The following is a 21973-nucleotide window of genomic DNA, read 5'->3' on the forward strand; positions in this document are numbered from 1 at the left end:
AGTAACTGCGTCACAACCGACTTCGGCCTCAACGTAAGCATAATAAATCAGATATGTCTTCCGCCCTCTAAGCATCATGTCAACTCATATGTATTTATGTACGTCCGTCAGCAAGGCTCCACAACTTATTATAGATCTCCTTATCGACATTGCAATAATATACGCCAGATTTGAGTGCGCTTCGCTTCGCATTTGTTCAATAGTTGGACTTCATATATTATCCTGTCACTATAATTATAATGAATTCACTCGCACTTCTAAGATCTATTCAATGTAGCCATCAGATGATGCCGACCCCAGAATTGTCCAAACATTGAAATCGGAAACCTCAAGGGTGCATCACGAGAAGGCATGTCATTCCACAATGCCGCTGATCCGGAAAAGATAGGAGTGCGAAATCAAACGCATTGTCGCCGACGGAGCTTCGGCACGTTAAATCGTGGAAAAGTTCCCTGACTTAAATCGGCCACGGGGTATCGGAATCCAATCATTCGAAATTTGTTCAAAACCCCATCGAGTTTTCATTTCGTCGTTACTACCAAGTACCAACTCTTACAGCTGATGACGATGAACTCTCATACTATCTCTCCTCATTGGGTTGCAGTCGGGACAGGCTACGAGCGTCCTTTCGGGGACAGTGAGGCTGCCTTCTATCCTGCATCCAAAGCAGGACTCGGAGACATGTGAGTGCACTTTATACTAAATTTACAACGAGGAGGACAGTCCAGCAAATAAATTCACAGGTTCCTGCACCTCTCATTCCGCGCCCCGGTGAATATTTTACTTGAAGAACGAGTCTCTATCGCATGGGCAGTAATTCGCAGAAGACATCCACTGCTTATGTGTGAAGTGAAATACAATGAAGCTATCGGAACTCCATTTTTTTCGTGGGTTATTTGTATCACAGGTATTAGATACGCATAATCGAAGTGTTTGTCTAGGTTTACGCCACCATTATCGGTTGCCGAGTCGCTCGAGGCTTCAAAGACTACTATATCATTCAATCACCGAAGTAAATCTGGTAAATTGGTTTCCCCTCAAATTGAGGGATTTATTTATCACGCTTCATTAAACAGATCTTATCCATGACTACATGAACGGCCCTCGGGTCCTTTCCGATGAACATCTATGCCATCTTGTCCTATCTACGGCAATACCTACGGCAGCGGCGCCTCCTGGACATGCCGAGTATGACTTATTCATGTGTGCTCCACATTTTCTCGGTGACGGTACATCTCTCCATCTGGCCACCCATGATTTACTCGAGATTCTGGCATCAACGAGCACTGATGACCAGCTGAAGTATGAATTAAACCTGGATGTCAATTGGGTACGTTGCCTCTAAGAAAACTTAATAGTATTTAATTTGGTTTAAGATAATGGCACTTCCCCCGGCTTATGAAGCTCGGATAGATGTCCCAAAGGCTGCGTTGGCAAGGGCAGTATCTAAAGTTGATTTTGCCAAAAGCCTTGACAGGGAAATTGTAAGTCACATCTTTCATTTCACCTTTCAAAGCGATAAATGTCGTTATCGACTAATTTATGGTTACAATCGGAAAAGGGGGGACATACTTTACCTCGACAGCAGCACGGACCACAGAAAACAGTTGTCCAAGAAACAGCCTTTTCTGAGGCAGAGACATCGGAAATTCTTCGCAAATGCAAGGCCAATAATGTAACTGTCAATCATGTCATTGTAGCTTTGTGCAACATCGCCTGGGCGAGGAACGTCAGCGATGCAAGTCTTATGCGGAACCCGTTGTGAGTGCATTATGTACTTATCTGATACACTCTTAATACTAATCCGGTTTGCTATCCATCAGAATGATGTATACAGCTGTGACTCTACGACCGTACCTATCTGTCATAAGCGCAACCAGTACCTATTGGTTTGTGGCTTTGACTTACTTCAACATCGTTCTTCCCGCATTCCTGCCGGAGAATGAGAAGGTGTTCTGGCACCGGGCGCGTATGGTGAAGTCTCAAATTCGTCAAATGGTTCAGTCACCGTTTTTGAGATCCAGAGCTCTGGAAATGGGAAAAATCCGTGTGGCACGCTCCCGGGGACAGACAACTCATTTACCCTCTTTCTCTGATATTGTGAAAGGCACAGAGGTAACGACACAATCACTCCCACCTGCCCCGAGCGCTGCGCTCCTTGGCCTATCTCTTATTGGAAATCTTGACGCTACTTATATCCGCTCATCATATCCCTCCTTCCATCTCCATACCGTGACAACCGCAAGCAGACAAAAAGCCGGTGGTATACTTCTTTTAGAGCATACATTTGCAAACAAACTCTGGCTTCATCTCTGTTGGGACGAGAATGGATTTCAGCCAGGGCTTATTCAAAGGTTTTGGAGCACGCTTCATGACGTTGTACGCGAGTTCCTGCTGCAGTGAATCTATTTATATCCGAGCCTCAATTATGGACGTATGCCGTTGGATCGTCGCTTAATTAGCAGGTTTCAGGGTATTTCAAGTGATCTGCAACTATGCTCCTATATATTCTACACAATACTACAGAAATAACTGGACTGAAACTTTCAACGACTGGGAGGATGGCCTAGAAGATTAATATCTCAACATCAACCCCGAATTACAAGCCTTTGAACTTTGCTTATAATCGATCTCTGTATTCGTTGTAACTTCAGTGTTTGTAGAGTCGTTGGAAGTAAGCGTTGGCGAAATAACCGGTAAAGTAATTCAGTCGTTACCTTATTGTAGAATTGCTCTACAAAGCCTGATGGATATTGGAGTGTGGACACGCCGCTGACCAGAGTAGATAAATATATTTCTCTACGAAATTTCAGTATATTTAGAAGCGACTCCCTCCATCAATTCCCTGCAAGTTCTGCACAGCCCACCAGCAGCATCATAAGTTTTCATAATCCATCTCATCGCACAAATCTTTAGGAAGCACGACGTTTAGACATCTTTGATACTTCCATGATTTTGGGCTATCAACTAGTAGACCAAGGTTTGGTCGTTGCGAAATCGATCGACTAATACGTATAATTTTATCGTGAGACTACTCACGGCTCAGGACATGTGTATATTAAGTCAACCAGAAGAGCTGTCACTACCACCATTCGTGAAGTGAAGAAAAGATAATAAACGAATGATTGTTGTCTGACATCATGGATTTTTTCTTCTGCAAGGGGATTAATCTTGCTGCGCATGAGCATTTCTCGTGCAAGTCATACGAGAAGACATGTTAGTTTAAACGTCAAGCGGTTACAGGTTTTCGTATAAAACTACTATCCTTTGAGACTCATGCCCATTTACTACCGATACATACTTTGAAAATTAGTCATGCATTTTCGATTTCCCATCCTGATTGCTAGTTGTGCTTTTGCCTTTACCACTGGTGAGCATTCTCGTATCATACCTTTGAACATATGGCTTATCAAATAATCTAAAGGGCGAGTGTGCAACAACAAGCAAATTATTGATACTAAACCTTTTACCCTGGGGTCCGGGGATGTAATCCAAATACAAAGATTCAACTGTTCTTCGGATGGGCTTTCGCCCCCGGTTCACTCAAAGAATGTGGCCAAGCGAGATACATTCGATTTGAACATTCGTGCAGCATCTGAATGTACTCAGCCTAATTGCTTCTGTGGTGTACCTTGTCAGTCACCTCACATTGTCCCACCAAGCCAAAGGTTGACGAAGTCTACTTAGGCTTCTTCCAAGCATGCCGAGCAGTGACCCAGCCTATACAAAGCGCTCATTGTACCCAATTGGCTGCACAACTCTCGAATACACGTGAGTCATTCCTTCATCCAAGGATCAATCAGGCAAACTGCATTTTTTAGAGGGAACAATTGCTATCCCAGCCAACGAAGGAGTTGGATTTATCCTTCAAAGCTGTGAATACACGGCTTTTGGCTCCGAGACTGAAAATACACAGTATTGCTTTGATGATATGGTAAGTTGCGAAAAAGCTGCTCGGAAATTTTCATTTTACACCACAATTGACAGGGCGTGGCGGCGACCGAGCTTTTTGCGGTGTGTGGTACCCAGCAGGCTGATTGCAAAGCAACTTCTGGTGGCCAGAACCTTTTCGTGGAGTGCGTTCTGAACCATTATAATCAAGTGATATGTACTCACGATGCGTTAGCCAAATCTCACTCTGATTTCGGGTGCAAGTCATGTAGTACCTTGCCTTTACACCAATGATCATCACCTCCTCAATATATATACAAAAAGCTCTTATTTGGCAAGATCTAAACAGTTCACCAATAGGCCGACCGCATGGTGCTCAAACAGGCACCATTTCCATCAACCGATATCAATCAAAAATAATGTTTTCATGCATCTCCGAGTTTCTTGCTGTATTCAGCCTTGGGGAAAAGAACCCAAACCCAAAGCACGCAGCGGCATATCTATTCATTGATGACTATTACTAAGCTGTGAGCAAGAACATCAGTCCAATTATTTCCCGACTAGAAATGTGCATGAATGCGTAAACCCATAGAAGAACGTAATAAGCTTATATTGTGTATAGTTGTCTCGTCTTTAAAGTCAAATAACCTCTCACATGTTGTTATTTTTAACGATTTGCAGACATGACCTATTCCCATGGTGAGATGCATACCATAAAACGGGTCGTATGACCAGAATATATAGTAGTCCTATACAAATTATGTCTGTTAACATTTCCAATTTCGAACGTTACATGCAGATGTTAGCAAGCGACGGCGGTTATGGACACCATGTTTCGTAATTGATTTTTTTAAATATAAAGGTGTGAAAAGTTCCTCTATTTACATTGTAACTCATCCACCAATTTCTTCGGTTAATAATGCGTTTTCCAGCAGCCTTAATGTTACTCTTGTCCTCAGCAAGCTTTGCTTCAGGTATTTTCTTCGTAGACGTATCTTTACCGATTCGACAATCATTTTGCATCTTTGTCAGAGAAACCATCTACATGTTGGGGATCCTCCCTTGGTGTCAATGCAAGTTGGGGCCACCTAACTGATCTGTGAGTCTGATCAACGTTTAATTATATATTAAACTTAATATTAATCTCGTACACTGGCTAGGCAATTCGATGCAATCGACCTCTGTAGCAAGGTCACAACTCCCCCTTTGGCACTCGTACCGGCAGGGTCTATTGTCTTCGGGTTTCAATCAGCATTATGGATTGGTAACTTTAGCAGCCTCATATCTTGTGAAAATACCTTCAACCAAATCCTAAATGATTGCTATGGCTCTGCGAATCCCAACATTCCAGTTACCCTTGGAGGAAATAACACAGATGTCGGAGGCGCTGTTCTGGCAATTTCATTCGGTACCGCTGGACAATTGTAGAAATTTTGTAACATAGTGGATACGGTGTTATATACGTATTTGAAATCTCTAAATAACGCTATGTAACAAGCTATAGTTTCCAAATGACGCACCCATCCTTCTATTGATTCAAGGCTCATGATGTAATATTGTTAGTTAAATTTGGAACATATCCAAAATTGGACTGTGGTGTGTGAATCGCCTCGCTTTATAAAACCAGAGTCAAAGACATCACTTCACCTTCACTCACATGTCTTTCATTCCAGATACCGTGTACAATCTCGTTCATGGAAACGAAACAGTCACAGCCGCCTTGGCCAAAGACCCCACAAGTTCTGTCGACACCATCGCCTGGAAACTGTTCGCGAAGCACCCAAAGAGAGCTGCAAACATCAAGGTGGGGCAACACCACCCTACACCGAAGGACCTCGATCGCGTGGCAGAGTGTGGAACCTTTATTAGTAGACCAAGTGACCTTTTTCTCCAGGTAAGCATCGTCCTAAAAGTTGCCGATATACTTTAACTTTCATGTGAACAAGATATACGGCGAGGTATTGCGAACATACGAGTACGATCCGTTGGCCAATTTGGTCTCTCCGTCCCTTAGCGCCTCCACTGGGGTGATGCCTCTATCCATAATAAGCGTGTAAGGTTTTTTTATCAGCATGTCCTTATCCTTTGTAATATGCCTCCAGTATACCAGACATTATGCGCCATTACGCAGACTGCATCGTCCGGGCAGAAAAGGAGGTTTTTTTCGCAACAAGTATGTATTACATTTTACTACGGACAATGCAAATTACTGAAAATTACCAGATTAGTGAGAATTTCTGTGTCCTCTTAATGGCCTGCATCTTTAGTTGATATTCCAGTTGGGAGGCCTCAACAGCAGCAACTGTCGTCACAGATGCACTGCGGGAACTATCTCACCGTGCAGGTGCTCGAGGGAATCGAGTTGGTGCGTGTCTAAATATTTAAGCTCAGCAGTATATTAATTGATTTTTCAGTTGTAAAAATCATGTATGATAGGGGTAACGTGAAACAGGTACGATAAAAATTTATACACCAGAAAATGGGCCTTTCATTGGAATTGCGGAATGATAGATCTATAACCCTCATCAAATTGTACCTGTAGCAGAATACACTGGTGAGTTCTTTTTGCCTTTCTAACTGCCATCAAAAATTCTGATTCCTCTTGCACTTTTTTTTAACAACTTCAGGCGACGCTGTGAAGCTCCCCCATCCCGATGAGATTCCTCACATAGATTTAGAAGTATGTAATTACCATCAACCTCTTCTCGGTGAGTATTTTGTGTTCCTCCAGGTCGCTGAGTAATATATTCATACAGCCTTTGGACTCAAGGCACATTTCACGCTAAATATATGGTGGTATGTCTCTGGATTCTCGCTGATAGAAACTACCCACAGCTATTGACACAGGTCGATCGGAAAATAGCAATAATAAACAGTAATAACACACAGGACAGGTATGCTGCTTTGCATCGCGTTAAATCTACATACTGATCCAGAGAAGGGTCAACATGGAGATGATGTCACATATTGAGGTAAGCTATACGTTGCCATGAAGGCACTAGACGTCGATCAAAGTTCAACTCAGGGGCCCATTGTCGAAGCATTCTATGACATGGCCTTAATGTCCTGGAGCACCGTTATGAAACCGCCATTGCCGCTCCTTACTATCCCCCCTGTGAAACCCAATGTGTACAAATTCCGGAACGATCATCCTCATGTCGCAGCCAAGGACACCGAAGTGGCAAAGCTGAATGCCCGAGATACGCTCAGAACGCATGAGTTTCCCGACTCCATGAAGCATATCAGTCAACAGGACTTGTATGATGCTGACGACGCCGCCGAGAAGCAGCATAACGAAGAAGGGTTACATGAAGGGGCGTGGCGTACGAGGTTGTCTAAAATAACGAAACATTTGAGTGGGTGTCATTTGACAACTTTTTCCGACAAAGAAATCAGGGCATTGACTTATTGTCAGATACAACCCTCCAGCCTGACACCCAGGCTACCTTACCTGAAGGAGTTGACTTGGAAGATTTCACGCCTCATATCATCCATGCTCCACACGACCCCTTTCCAATTGCTATGGTCAACCGAAGGCCTCGGGGTGCAATCGAATACACTGACGTGAATAACCCCCAGGATATAGCCTGGTTGGCAGGATTCCATTATGCTAAACAAAAGGTTTTTATGTGAGTTTTTGAACGTTATTGGTAGGCGAACAAGCATCACGCTGATGTTGCCTCCGAATTCCAAGTCAAACGCCTACATTCAATGCCGCAGCAGTAGTAGAGGCTACTCTCGCTGCCGTCCGAAGAGGTATCGAAGTCATTTTGTATATCAACCTGGGATATAACGACGGTGTGAGTATTATATTGGCAAGGGCAGCTAACACTTACCGGTTTCGGAACCACCAGGGCGAATCCTTACCATTTCAAGGTGGAACTAACGAGGTCGTCGTAGCGAAGATGTACACGGAATTGGAAGAGAAAGAAAAAGACTTACTGAAAGTGTACTGGTACACAGGTCGGTTCTAGCCTTAATGAATAGTAGACTATAACCTCTTACAGTACAATTTATACTAGCGAAAGACATGTGTCGACCCGTCAACGCTAGGAAAAAGCAGAGAAACTGCCATATAAAGCTTATGATTGTGGACGACCATGTCGGGATCATGGGAAACGGGAACCAGGGTGCGTTGTCGCTATATTTTTTGAAAATTAATTGCTGAGAACGTCTTGAAGATTCTCAGTCTTGGTACCACTCACAAGAAGCAAATATCCTTATTGATTCCGCTGATGTGTGCAAAGAGTGGGCAGATGGCATCAGAGGTAGATTTGAATTCACTTATTGACAAAAGAAATTATACTGACGTGCTTATGCAGCTAACCAGAACACGCACATATACGGTCGTGTTGATAAAGATGGTATATGGAGAGATCCTAAAGATGGTAGCGTTCTTGAAGACATGGGAACTACGAAGGGTGGATCGATAGGCGCTGTAGCTAAAGGTCTGGTAGACGCCGTTAAACGAGTCCAGTAAGCCGTTTGGTAGCCACATTCATCGGATGATTATACACTAATTACACTTTGTAGGGGAAAAGGAGGCTTTTAAGCGGTGCTTACGAGCTGAGGCAAACGTTTATGAGGGTGTTAGAGTGTTTAAGAGCTTGTAATTTGTCAAATGAGGTTTGCTATTGCATTAGGAGATTGAAGAATTAGTCCAACATCAATGTAATCAACGAATTTCGGCTTCTGACCTTGTTCTCGGATCCATGGACTGTGGTATTTGATATGTTGACCATGACGTGGTTGGACATGAGCAGACAGCTGTATTTAATTAACAACAGCTCTATCACGTCAGATGTTTATCAAACCGTCGGACACACTTCCTGACTGCTTGCGAGGAATTTCAAAGGAAACCCAAAGTAATAGAAAACAATGAGAATAGGAAAATTTCATATTAAATACCTCCCGAGGGTCGAAGTTCATTTTGTTTAAAAATTCTTTGGGAATTTCTTGCCAGCATAACGATACACTCTTCCATGAATTGCCAAGGAGCTTCAACGTCAAAGAGCCTCTCATAGCATGACAAATGTGTTAACTTTTATCATTATCACTCTATATGTGTGACTGTACCGAGGCACATTGCCCATCTGACACGAGCCCGATGCTAAACTCGCGGTAGGACACCTGAACCCCAGATATCTCTACGGGAACATTCCAGGGACAATACATTGGTATTGTACAGGAAAACCGGGTTTACGGTGGTTCTCGAGCCTTGAGGATTATAAAAAGTGCGGTTCTGTTTGGTTCCTCTTTCTATTCCTCTGTATCGACAGCTCAGAATTAGTGTTCATTCTAGACGAACTTTTTATTCAACACTATGCTTTCTGCTGTCTCGCTGATCTTAACCATCCCTATTCTTGCTGCCGCCAGTGGGATACCCCGCCAGGCAAATCAATGTAACACCGGCATTCCGCTTTGTTGTAATCAAGTTGTAGACGTTAGTTGTGCCAGCATCCATCTTCCTGATATGTTTGATCCCGAGAAATGATACAACAGGCAAACAGTAGCATCGGTGCCTCAATCCTGACGATCTTTCACATTGTTCCAGGCTCCGTCACTGGATCAATCGGATGTGAGTGAGCTATCATTCTCCCGCTTGACCAGATAGTCTGACCCGCCTGCAAACGAAGTGACATGTACACCAATATCAAACCCTGGGGTCGGTGGTAACAGTTGTTCTGCCCAACCCGTATGCTGCACGGATAATTCGCATGTTAGTCAAATGAGAATGAATAAATGTTCGTTAATACTGACATATCAACGTCTACCAGAACGGTGTTATAGCATTGGGATGCACACCCATCAATCTTAATCTCTAATTGTAGAAACACAATACAGTCAATGATGGTCAGCTGTAGGCGATTGTAGCGAGAACAGGCTTGTTATGGGGTGATTCACAGTCCAGTCATGCAAATAATATAAGAGTCTATTCATCCGCGAGCTCACCGTTTCAATTAAGCGGAAGTTAGAATTGAAAAGATTGGAGGCCATAGAAGTTCATAGGCTCTTATTCCATAGACACCACGATGTCACAACAACTTGATGCACACTGTCCATACCTTGTCGATGAGGGCCCTTTACGTCCTAAGTCCATCTAGAAAACCCTCCAAGATCGCACAGACACCCCATGCGCCAGGATCTGGAGGCAATTCCACAGCACCAGCTGAGGTAGATGTTGAAGAACTTGCAGAAGCAACGTATGCTGCTCGTCCCAAATGAGCAGCCATCCCCCTAGTCTTCTCAGCTCCTATACGCGCCTGCTTTGTTGCTTCCACTAGCATAGCTATCAAGCTTTTCCATGTGTTGTCCTTGCTGTTAGTATCTTCCACGGTCGCACTGGAGTCATTTGCTCCAGCAACGATGGTATGTGCCATGGTCGCACAGAACGGGCCCAAAGCATCGACGATTGTGCGATCTCCTACCTCAGCTGGTGTGTATCGTGATAAAGTGTCCTTGGCGTATTGCAACGCGTACCCCCATCGAACCTCCGAGTTTGGATGTTCTACACGGTCTTGCGTCACTGACACAGCAAGAGCCTGGAGAAAAATAGCAAGCACTGCGATGTTACGCCAGAGGACAGGTAAACGTGCATACTTATTTGTTCCCGAGGTGAATGAGAAAAACTCACAAGCACCAATGGTCCCTCCCATCACATCTTCTATAATTTCAGCAATTCCATAGATGACCGAATCCATATATTTCTGGATCTTGAGTGAACCATTGTCGAGAGCGTTCATGATAGCTTGATTGGTGATAACATAAACATATGAGCAGGCCGACTTTCAAAGGTAGGGGTACTCGGAGAAATATATGATACCGTACTCACCGAGTGCACCAGCCTTGAACGTGTCCCCACAGTCACCATCACCGACAACGGTATCGAATTCCGTCAGCTGTTCGTGGATCTCTATGACCCTCAAACAAGCGCCCCGTATCGCATTCTGAATCCTATCATTTCTTCCAGCAGGACTCTCCTCGATATCGACGACATCTGTAGGGCGAATGGGTATACTAGAGTCATTAGTGCTCGATAAATTTGTCGTAGATCCCAAATGATCAGAATGGGAGGTCCCCAAACCGTCAGTCCCATGCGCTGGCCAACTGTTACGAGCCCCCACCCACGCGTATGCATCGGTTGGCATGTCAAGTAGTTCTTCGACGGTAATTTCGCTCTCCTCTGACGAAATCCGACCGCCAAGATTCGATCGAAAGGCGTTTGAAGTACCGGGAAGGTTGAGGATGGAGATAGAAAACCCGGGAGCGTTAAGCGAAGTCATATACGACGAACAGTACAGTCTTTTCGGTCGAATTGAATATAGTGCTATAAAGTTCAGTACAAGGTAACTAGAGAAAGGGGCTGACGTGCTCACCAAGTCTTTGGAGGACATCATCCACCACAGCACCCATCTCTAACTGCGACATCCCACCAAGGTTGTTGATGAAAAGCACAGTTCCTTCTTTACACTCTGCCTGTAACTTCATTTCGTCAGTTCCTTTCATGATTCCACCCTCCTTTCCCCGTGCTCCCGACCGGAACAGCATCTCGAACATCTCCCCTATCAATTCTGCCGGTGACCCTATCTCCCTCCTACGTACTCCGGGTTCATTGTGTAGCCCTAATCCGACTTCGCATTCCCCCTTTCCCAGGGCGCGATTTTTCTCGGTTAAATGTCCTGGGACATGACAATGCTCCAGTCCGACTCCGATACTGTATAAATTTCCAACCACTGCATCCCCCATGGCTTTCACAACATCAAGAGACGCACCACGCTCAGCTAAAGCACCGAGAATCTTGCAGACGAGGATATTAGCACCGAGTCCGCGAGGCCCGACAAGCTTGTTCGTTGTGCCAGAACCACTATCCTGAAGGGCGTGTTGACGGTTTTGAGGGAGAAGGGAGACGTCATCTGCCACAACGACGCTTTCAATTCTCGTTCCCGGCATGGTGCCGCGGGCCTTTTCGATTGCCAGTCCGAAATTGAGAATATCTCCAGTATAATTGTTGATGATTGCGAGGACGTCCAGCTGAGGTTTCAAGCTCCCTTCAGGGGCGGAACTATCTGATAGATCTTTGGCGGGAGGCTTTTGGGATTGGGGGAAAGAGTTTGGAGAAGACGCGAGTCCAATTCCTTTCAAAATCTGCTTTGCACTGGGACTGGCAAAGATGTCGCCTGCGATGCATGCAGCCAGCATGCCCTTGCCGGTGTAGCCAGCATGTGCAGGCTCATGACCGGATCCACCACCTGATATAACTGCAACTTGCTTGTGAGGAGAATGGATAGGGGTATACACTGTTTTCGAAGGTTCGTGACTGGATTAAATGAGTATTAAATCACATTCTGGTTATTGCGTCGGGGAACGGCACACACACACAGGCACGGTATCGTTATGTACTTACAGGATTACGTTTGGGTTCAGAGCTACAGCACCGCGCAGAGACTTGAGGACGAGGCCTTCAGCGGAATTGTATAGATGTTTCGTGTTCATGGTTGGAAGTGGATGAAGTTTGGCGTTTGCAGAGGCCTTTATGGCTTTCCTCGTGGGTATGAGAGTGAAGAAAGAGCTCCTGAGATGGAGGAAGAAAGGTATGTAGTCATAGGACGCAAGGATGGGAGAATAGACCTTACCCCATGACCAATCCTATGTTTTATATATGTCGTCCTAATTTTAGGACTAGCCAAGATGACGATGCATTTCTGAATAGGCCAGTATCTGCTAATGATCGTCTGGACAGAGGATCAATGAATTTGTTGAGCGAGGTTGGCCAAACGTGTAGGCTACTACTTATAGGAGAAGATGTACTTTATCCAGGACGATTGGGTACTGGAGAGGTTTGGTCAAGTCGGATAGGTAGCGAGTTATAAATAAGAGAATAGTGGACTGACAATTTCATGGATGATAAGTGTGGCTCGCCGGTCGAAATCATACACGCTCTCCCTTCGTCCCTGGTTTAGCTTTCCGCAGGGTACGGTAAATGGCAGGGAGAAAGGCGTGCCTGACATATTTGTCGACCACTGTTGTAAGACTTGTTTGAGTGACGTCGTACCAAGGTCAACGCAGAAATAATTGACGACACGTGCAGAGGTCGAGAGGACAATGTATATCTTAGATGGCTTCATTATGATCAAATCGATGTCTACAAGTTACAGGATCGACTGTGCTTGAAGAAATGGTAAGCACTACTAGCAGTCATTCATAGCCACTCACCTATACCGTACAAAATCTCTACAACCACCCTACGTTGTCCCATGAGGGTAGATCGACACGTATATGAATACCTTTCGACTCAGCACGAGCCTCTCCTTTCATGTTCGTTATCCCGACGCGTTCCCGGGTCTCTGAGATGCAGATGAGCCTCAGGACGGATACACAGCGTCGCTGCTATGCATTATTATTATGGAATTGTACTCACCTAGTATGATCTGTCAACACACTAATCCGACTCGAGTCGAGCAACGTTAATCAGGTTTCTCCAGACTGCTCCCAGAATAACATATCTCTCGCAAAGTGCACTCCAGGACGATAGGATAATTCAAGTTTGTTGGCGAAAAAAAGTAGCACCGACATTTCCCGGCCTCTTTCGACCACGTGATATGTGCAAAATTCAGGTTAGGTTAAGGTTAGGTTTAAGTTTGCTTATCCCAAACGTAGAGTCCTTGCTATTCCTCAACCGTTTGCGCTATGGATTCAAAATTTGTGTTTTGAGGAGTGTATACACTGTACTAACAATGTAGAAGATTTGAAGACAGTCGAGTGAGTGTGCATATTGGAATTTATGAGTTTTACACATATTTGAATCTCCATGATCGTGATAGTCTAAGTATTAGTACTCACTGGAGAATTAGCATTGCACTGCGGTTGAACGCACATACAATTTACCTTGCCGTGTGGACGAGGGAAGCGAATGATGTGAGTGGATGTGCGGGATGTGGTCGTCACGATTGGTCGCTTTACTCAAAGTTACATATTATAAATTTACAATCCCCATCAGAAAATAACGTTCTAAAGTCCAAGAAAATTGATGAAGTTCGTTATTTCCGCGCTCCATCACACCGACTTACTAGGTCGGTGGTTCGAGCCGTGGTAGTACCTTGCGCGTCCTCCAGCATTCGCGTATGTCTCCTTAGCCTCCGTTAAGAGGTGAGATGTCTTTGCCGTACGTGTGTACCAGATGAGTAGCATGTGCACTTGCTCCGACTCGTCATAAAGAAGGGGGGATCAATCAGGTGAAACCCAAAATAGTCTACCGAGGTCGATAAATCATAAAGTTTCCTCCTCGTCATGATGGTTCTCGCTGAGATAATAGGAAAATATGATCGAACCATATTTCCATCTCCAATGCGGCCTTTGAGCGAAAGTGGTCCTATCAAGGCATATTTTCATATATACGTTGTACGGCTTGGGGAAGGCTCATATACTAGCCATTAAACGAGATTTGCTACTTCTGCACACCTTGTTCGCTCAGGTACACACGCTGAAAGTACATACGGTTAATAGAGAGACGACATTTTAATGAGTTTAAGAATACGTGAATCTATTTTAAGATACTATCCCAGGAAACTTCAATGATAACGCACCGCCTCAAAACCTGATTTCTGATGAGCATATCAAAAGTGCCGGTGCATTAGCTCATATAAGATAGCTCTTAACAAGTTAGACTATTCCTATATCTTAAGGAACGCCTCTGAATATTTGCTCGACCAACTTTAGTATTATCTGCCACCATGTCTATTATCACATCGATCTTGACACACACCGTCGGCGCTTACACCGTTGGGACTTTTGTTTCTGCAATGTAAGTGCTATGTTTGTGCAGGTCACCCTTGTCTGATTTAATTTCTATAGACTCCTTGGAGTTACTTGCTCCCAGGTACAGCTCATATTCATTTTCTCCTGAAAGCATTGAATAATTACCTGATGACTTCGGGGAAAGGCATGGTACTACTTTAACACATACACCGACCCCCCGATTGTTCGATACACTGTAAGCATGTTGAATATGTTTGTTTTCTATCTAACCAATTACGCGAATGCATACCGTTAGGTTGGAGCCCTCGTGTTAGTATCACAATTTTCATCAATTAAGCGTCCTGTTTACCCGTTTTATATGCCTAGAGTATGTGAGATGCTGCATGTCGCTGTCAGCATTCATGCTCTGTACTTTTACTTGGTAATAAACTACCTGAATCCGGTGGCCCTGCTTAAGAGTGTCTGGTGAGTCATTCTCTCTTGAATATTCAAGGCCTGAGATCACTAAAACTGTTGTGGATTTATTAGGTCGATTAATGTAAGATTTGGACAGCTGAACGGAACCTACAGCTTGATAACAAGTTTCTTTGATTAGGTTATCTTTGGTATTATTGTATGTCGCATTTGAAAGCAACTTCTTGTGGCTGACATAAATATTTCTAGGGTGTAAGCGTCTTGCTCGTACATCTGAATTATGCGATGAGAATATACCATGGTAGTATTGCCTGTTATAAAAAAGCTATATTAGACGAAGCTAATGCATATTGACGCCCAAATTAGTGAGCGGGAGGAAGAAACTAATCCCTTTTGCTATCGTGAGTCTAGAATGTGATGATATGATCTACGGTAATATTCATACACTCTTCCTCTTAGGTTGTGGTGTCCTCTGCTCACTGCGGTAGGTATTTAAAGTATATATACATGTGAAAAATTCTTAAACCTTTCATAGTCCTTGGGTGGTGTACGTCGTTGTGTTTATACTGGGACACGCTGTTTACTTAAATTCAACACTCAAGTCCTCGTTGCCGTCCTGTACTGATCTTTTTAAACCAGTTGAGATATATTTGATAACCTTGTTTTAGATTCCGACAGCCACTTGTATCTCAGCTACCAGGGCTGCCAGAGGTGAAAGTTAATTTATTATGTTGATGCATACTTACTTTCTTGAACATTTTTATTGGTAGTCCATTGCGAAGGCAGTTCTATCTTCAGCCGTTGCTATTGACCTGGTGATAGCTTTCACTCTGAGCTACTACCTCAACGCTGGTCGATCTGGATTGGTCCAGTAGGAATATTTTTTCCATGACGTATCTCTCTGGTTCTCATTGCATTAGGACTGACAAATTGATAAACCGCTTAATGGTTATTACAATTAACAATGGAATGCTAACAAGGTGTGCCTATCGCTTTCCATATGCAGAAGGAAATTCTCGCTAAACTTAACTCAGTCTTCTTGATATCGTCACATTGATATTGGTGCGTTCTTAACTATTTCAGTATCAAATATAAATCAAATACACTGAATGTCTTATTTGCTACCCCTAGGTGTTTACACACCCAAATGACCTTCTTTTCTTTGCCGTATCTCAAGTTCTAGCAACAGGTGTGTTTGATGCTGTAATTATTTCTCAAACGTGCTGCATCTGATGGTCTGAATCATGGCCAGTTTACAGCAATTCTCTTCTAGCCACATTAAATTCTCGTAAGAGAGCGAGTTCTGCACTTCGGCAGCCAACAGAAGTCCGGTCCCCTAATGTGGCGTCTTTTAATTTCGCACCAACCTTTCCCAGTACCATATCTCGAAATGACAGTGAAGCTTAGTAATTTAAATCTGTAGCTCTTATCAGCAGCGAGGACCCAAACTGAAGTTTAGTAATTTAAATCTGTAGATCTTATCAGCAGCAAGCCAAAGTCACAGAGATTCAAATATTTCGTCACACCCATTTCAAGCTCAAACGGCACACGTACGATCAGAACTAACACGTCGGGGATTTCCGAATATAAGACGCACTTTTATGTAGAAACCCAATGTTAGTCGTGAATATTGAATACCGTACAAAGATGGATGAATTTCTTTTCCTTAAACTGTGAATAAATGTGTATGAATATTTCTTATGCCACATACGGGATCAAACTGTAAGAAAATATGCAAGAAATGCTTGACCAACATGTAAGATTAACTTTTATCTATTTGTCTATGTCGAGTGGCAGAATCGCTGCAAAATAATTTTTCATTTGGGCAAAAAGTTTATCATACATGGATATTTACAGGTAAAATAAAAAAAAAAGTTGAAGAAATTCCTACAGATTAACTAGAAATCAACATGGAGGAAAATCTTACGATCAATGTTTGACGACATAAATAAAGACAACATTTGTACAAACATATCACTCGGTACCTGCCTTATCTAGAAAAGAGACGAGATACACTAGACTCGCTAGCCAGTCGGTCTGAGCTACTGATGCCTTTGTTTGCGCATTGTTGTGGTTGTGTTTGGTCGGCAAATATCACGCGGACTTTAATCGGACCTCCAAATGCAGTGTGGAAAAAGTGATTAGTCAGAAATGGCGAGTAGCATTTTCGCCACCCCACAAAAGCTGGAGTAACAATTTTTGGAAGACACATTGAGGTAAAACTCAACCTCGAGGCAAAATGGAAACATTGAATCTGACAGTTATAGAACAAGGCAAACGAACAACGTGTGGATGGAAGCCGTATAGCTCCTGCGCTAGCCTCCAGTTCACTTCTACTCGGAAAGTGTGGTGTATGAATTTGTATTCGATCTCTATCATTCTCAGGGTCAAAAATTGGAACGGACCAAACGACAAACAACTTTGAGGAGATATTCATTTGCGCTTAAAACTTCCACCAAGACCGAAATCTATAAAGGACAGACTTATAACAACTTTTCAAATAACTCCAGGCATTCATAGCGTCCCTCATAGCTTGTATATTCTCTGACATTGCATTCTTATACACTCCAGGTATTATTTCGCATCATAGAGTTGCCATTAGACCTTGCTAAGCAGCCTCTCATACGTCAGAAATGTATCCAAGACGGTTCCGCTTCACTTCCAACAATCTTGGTCGAGACGTCACTCTTGCACTTATGTTCGATTCTCCAGCAGGAGGTTCCTTGGACCAAAAGTTCTTCCCTGTTTGCTGGAGTACGTATGGCTACACTATCAGGTTGCGCAGTCAGTTACTCACATTTTTATTAGAGGTTCTTACATTTGCGGCCCATGGTATTTCCTCTGCAGCCTTTGAATACGAGGGTCGCACTGGCTTTTTTGAGGCAGAGGTGTGCTCAACCGCACTCCAACGTGATCAATCACTTCAACCCTATCCTCTAGATATCTGACAGACACGTCATTCCTCAGAGAGCAGCCTCATGCGAGGTACACCATTTTTATATCATTATATTCTTTCATATTTAATGTGCATCGATAGCCTGGACAACGCGTCATCATAACCAATGAACATGACATAGTTGTCGGCAGCGGCGTCCCAGGAGTCATTCAGTGCGTTAACCAAACAGATGCTCCCATCCACATAGGCGTTGTAAATATTGGTTTAGTATGCACTCTAGTAGAGCGCTGACTGGAGCTATGCAGGGATTGTTTTCGGACGGGGGGAGTCGTCATGTTCAGCCTATATACCTTTGGAGGGATATACAGTGGGTTATATCACAGTATTCCTTTCCCGAACATATTACTGACCTTGACAAGAGTCCGCACAACCGTTTCTGTCGAGTTTACCCCTATACTCAGTATATATGCAACCAGAGACTACGGAGGTAAGACTTGATTTTGAGCGTCCTTGATTCTCAGTAGCTGACACCAAGCTTTCGCAGAAAGGGAGATGATCAAGCTTCCCATCGAATTGCCAGTTATTTACAAGCAAAACATATTGGACTTGGACTCCAGGGAAATTGAGTACACTGTATCTTTCAACCATGCCACTGGTCTGGTAGAAATATCGAGAGAGAATTAGATTAGATAGGTGATAGCGCTTGGCAATTTTGATGACCTAACACCACAAACCAATCAAGAGATCGCAATCGATGTCATTAACCCTTCAAAGTCGAGCGCGCTGATAATGATAGCATGTCCATTTCACTGAATAGCGCCGAATTCCGAGATTTTACACACGACGGGCCAGTAGATGAATACTGCAAGTAGACATATGAGTCCACAACGGCAAGTAAAATCCATTTGGCGGCGCTTATTTTTGAGTTGCGCGACTACAAGGGTCAGGTATGCCCGTTATTTCGCACGACGGGCAGGTAGATCAATGCTGCAAGTAAACATACGAGGCCACAACGGCAAGTAAGTCCTTCTTTGGTGACATATTAGAAGAAAGTCTCTTCAAACTTGGATAGTGGCCACTCTCAATAGAATCAAATCGCTGTCGGCGTCCGACCAAGGCCTGCCGCACCAATCATGGTCAGCATTGGCTTAACCGACAAGAGCATGCTTACGACGCTCTAGTCAGACGTACGTAAAACAACGAGCAGAATTTGAATAAACCTGTTCACATGGCATACTATCGCATCTGTCCTTCTCACGCACGGCTGCATTGCACCGGCCACCTGCGCATGCCGTAGCCAGGTGGTGGTAACGACGGTGTCGTCTTGGAGCCCTGAGCCTTTGAAAATATGCACATAGGCATCTAGTGGCGGCGGGATACCAAAATTGAGCTAATACGCAGCGCTCTCCGGAGTTGATTCCCCTTCTTATGGTTATTTTAGTGTCCACACCCTACTCCGGATGTAGGATTTTAGACTGGCGGCCATGCTGAAGTTTGATCTGTGATGAAAATAGACATTCTTCTGGCACTGAACTTGCTCCATGACATTACCTCAAATGCGACGATTCATCCATCTCACAACGACTGTCGTATGTCGTATGTCACGACGGTCCAATAATATCACTTGTAAGTCATAGATACACTTGAAGGACTGAATAGAATCGAGGTATGTTGGAGACAGATATGCGAATGAGAGTGTCGACATGGCGAACTTCCTACCATCCAATCCCAGAACATACCAATACACGCCTTTTGTACGCATTCATCTCTTCCCTTCATCCCATCACGCGACTTGGACATGGATGAAGGTAAACGTGAGCTAGACCCATTGACAAGGACAATAGTGCGATGCTTGTGACAGGAGATACGCCGCCGGATCCAATCCCAACCATGTTCCCACGAAGCATGATGATTTCCCAGAGCGAATGAATCGATGTAAGATCAGACTTGAAGCACTCTGAAAACGTTGCACAGGGCTCGTTCACTGATCCCTCGAGGACAGCCTTATGATTTGAGTAGCGGTCGTGAACTGACCGCAACTTTATTGGCATCTCGCATTTAAAGCATCGTTGCGCAAATTATACCTCGGGTGGATTGACATGACAGGCCCGCAGTCGCTCATGAAATCACCATCAAACGTTGACCAACTACGAAGGGATCGAAGTAAGCGTGCGTTCAACGGCAACCTTTGCCACACGCCTTGTTACTCACTCAACTGGATAATAATATCAGACAACTTTTCATATTCTTACACAGAACCGTGGGACCGTTCTCATAGCCTGGATATTCATATCTCCAAATCGATCATCCACGTTATCAGTGATTAGGCGAGGAGGAGTGCAGTGGGTACAGAAGACCCGGTTATGGTCTGTCGCGAGGATAATTTTACATTGATGGATAAGTTTGGATACGTCTTCCCTTCTTTGTCAAGACTCTCTAATGAAAAGCGCCATCAAAATGTTGCTTTTTGCTTACCAGCGGGGTTTTTGTGGACGGGAATGAATGGATGTCAACTGGATCTCGATTCTCACATCGCACCTTGACGACACCAACAAAATTTGGGTCAAATAGCGCGTGTGGTTCGATCGTCGTTCACCCACCTCCTTGGAATTTCTCTCCAGTCACCCCAGCGACCTTGGCAGACTTGTCTTGTCCACAAAAACAAAGATACTAACGAAACCTAGCTTACAATAATCATGTTATTCACGGCCAGCTTCTTGTCTCTCGCTGCTGCCGCTGTCGCACAGACGGTGGTGAACGTAACTGTTGGCTTCACTGCGTCGGACCCTGGAGGGATTTTCCAGTTCAAGCCCAACAACTTCAACGCCACCAACGGCACCGTCATCAACTTCCAGTTTACTGGCGCGTGAGTGGTTGTGCTGTCTTCAATATTCATTCCTCATCGTGGATATAGTCCTGGAAACCACTCTGTGACCCAGGCGGCCTTTAATGATCCATGCAACCCTCTCAAGGGCGGCTTTGACTCTGGTTGGGTTTTCGTCCCCAGCGCACCCTCCCCCGTGCCCCAGTGGAACCTGACTATCACCGATGCCTCGAAGCGTGAGTATATCTCTGGCACATTGCGTGCGTGTGTTGATTGTCCGACCCGATAGCCATCTGGTTCTTCTGCAAGCAGCTGCTTCCTAGCCCCCACTGTGGTGCCGGTGAGTTGTCCACTCGTTTAAACTTGTCAAATTACTTATGTGTACAGGTATGGTTGGAGCGATTAACGCACCAACTACTGGGAACACCTTTGCTGCGTTCCAGAAAGCTGCACAGAGTGCTGGCCAAAATGCTGCTTCTGTTGGTGTACGTATATTTTAATTGCCTATCCATTATATGTAGCTCATTGTGTATTGTGTATACAGCAAGGCATAAATGGCCTCGTTGGAGTCGGTGCATCTGCCTCTGCCGATGTTGGCCCCGTGGCGAGTGGTGTGACCGTCATCGCTCTCTCGACCACAATTGCCGGATCTGCCCCCGCCGGCACTCAGACTGCGCCTGCCCCATCTGGGAGTGCCGGTGGAAAGAGTGGAGCAACTAACGTTGCAGCAAACTCGCTCCTTGCTCTCGGTGCTGCTGCTCTCGGCTTTGTCCTCGTTTAGATTGTAGGAGTGGATTAAATTGGACTTGGACTTTTTCATTCGAATGCAGTCGTTACCCAGTCGTTACTACTAGGGCCTAATACCTTGCGCACTTCTTCTACAAAAGTCTATAGCCATTAATTCATTTATATTTTTGGGTGATCGTTACTACTAACGTGATTTGCCAAACAATTTTATCAAACTGTTAGATGCCTGTATACAAAGTCTCATCCCGTAAAATTAGTTTTCTGGGCTTCCAGATGCCAAACAATGAAGATAATGATTCCTAATGAGTTTAAACACCGTCTCAAACGCGAAGCGTCCCTCTAGCGTTTACTGGCGTTGAACGTTGAACACTTATAAGTAATCATTGCCCGACATTAAATTATAAGTCATTGGTATTAAGCCTTTGCATTGGAATGCGAAGCTCTCA

The 21973-nt window shown here is 44.2% G+C and overlaps 5 protein-coding genes across 5 annotated transcripts; 4 read left to right on the forward strand and 1 right to left on the reverse strand.

The window, feature by feature from the left end:
- Positions 1 to 840: 840 nt before the first annotated feature.
- JR316_0012699 (uncharacterized protein) lies at positions 841 to 2578 on the forward strand (the record flags this gene model as incomplete). The annotated part of the gene is made up of 7 exons (XM_047898318.1): positions 841 to 887; positions 942 to 1021; positions 1077 to 1330; positions 1377 to 1484; positions 1562 to 1761; positions 1824 to 2399; positions 2527 to 2578. 7 exons carry the CDS (start codon positions 841 to 843, stop codon positions 2576 to 2578), a joined length of 1317 nt encoding a protein of 438 aa, XP_047743207.1.
- A 2970-nt stretch (positions 2579 to 5548) lies between these two features.
- On the forward strand, positions 5549 to 8443 carry JR316_0012700 (uncharacterized protein; the record flags this gene model as incomplete). The annotated part of the gene is made up of 18 exons (XM_047898319.1): positions 5549 to 5785; positions 5838 to 5944; positions 5994 to 6068; positions 6171 to 6256; positions 6306 to 6343; positions 6403 to 6445; positions 6519 to 6599; positions 6662 to 6687; positions 6739 to 6785; positions 6830 to 6863; positions 6917 to 7253; positions 7307 to 7520; positions 7586 to 7691; positions 7746 to 7854; positions 7914 to 8021; positions 8073 to 8159; positions 8214 to 8367; positions 8425 to 8443. The coding sequence occupies 18 exons, from the start codon at positions 5549 to 5551 to the stop codon at positions 8441 to 8443; spliced, it is 1908 nt and encodes a 635-aa protein (XP_047743208.1).
- Positions 8444 to 9974: 1531 nt separating this feature from the next.
- Positions 9975 to 12384, reverse strand: JR316_0012701 (Dihydroxyacetone kinase 1; the record flags this gene model as incomplete). The annotated part of the gene is made up of 5 exons (XM_047898320.1): positions 9975 to 10453; positions 10526 to 10639; positions 10724 to 11218; positions 11268 to 12208; positions 12296 to 12384. The coding sequence occupies 5 exons, from the start codon at positions 12382 to 12384 to the stop codon at positions 9975 to 9977; spliced, it is 2118 nt and encodes a 705-aa protein (XP_047743209.1).
- A 5309-nt stretch (positions 12385 to 17693) lies between these two features.
- JR316_0012702 (uncharacterized protein) lies at positions 17694 to 18640 on the forward strand (the record flags this gene model as incomplete). The annotated part of the gene is made up of 7 exons (XM_047898321.1): positions 17694 to 17814; positions 17869 to 17948; positions 18001 to 18045; positions 18098 to 18208; positions 18262 to 18323; positions 18376 to 18443; positions 18501 to 18640. 7 exons carry the CDS (start codon positions 17694 to 17696, stop codon positions 18638 to 18640), a joined length of 627 nt encoding a protein of 208 aa, XP_047743210.1.
- A 2012-nt stretch (positions 18641 to 20652) lies between these two features.
- JR316_0012703 (putative GPI-anchored cupredoxin) lies at positions 20653 to 21561 on the forward strand (the record flags this gene model as incomplete). The annotated part of the gene is made up of 5 exons (XM_047898322.1): positions 20653 to 20822; positions 20871 to 21016; positions 21070 to 21120; positions 21168 to 21265; positions 21325 to 21561. 5 exons carry the CDS (start codon positions 20653 to 20655, stop codon positions 21559 to 21561), a joined length of 702 nt encoding a protein of 233 aa, XP_047743211.1.
- Between the last annotated feature and the right edge of the window lie 412 nt (positions 21562 to 21973).

Source organism: Psilocybe cubensis, chromosome 12 (assembly GCF_017499595.1).
Source record: "Psilocybe cubensis strain MGC-MH-2018 chromosome 12, whole genome shotgun sequence".
Taxonomy (NCBI): Eukaryota; Fungi; Basidiomycota; class Agaricomycetes; order Agaricales; family Agrocybaceae; genus Psilocybe; species Psilocybe cubensis.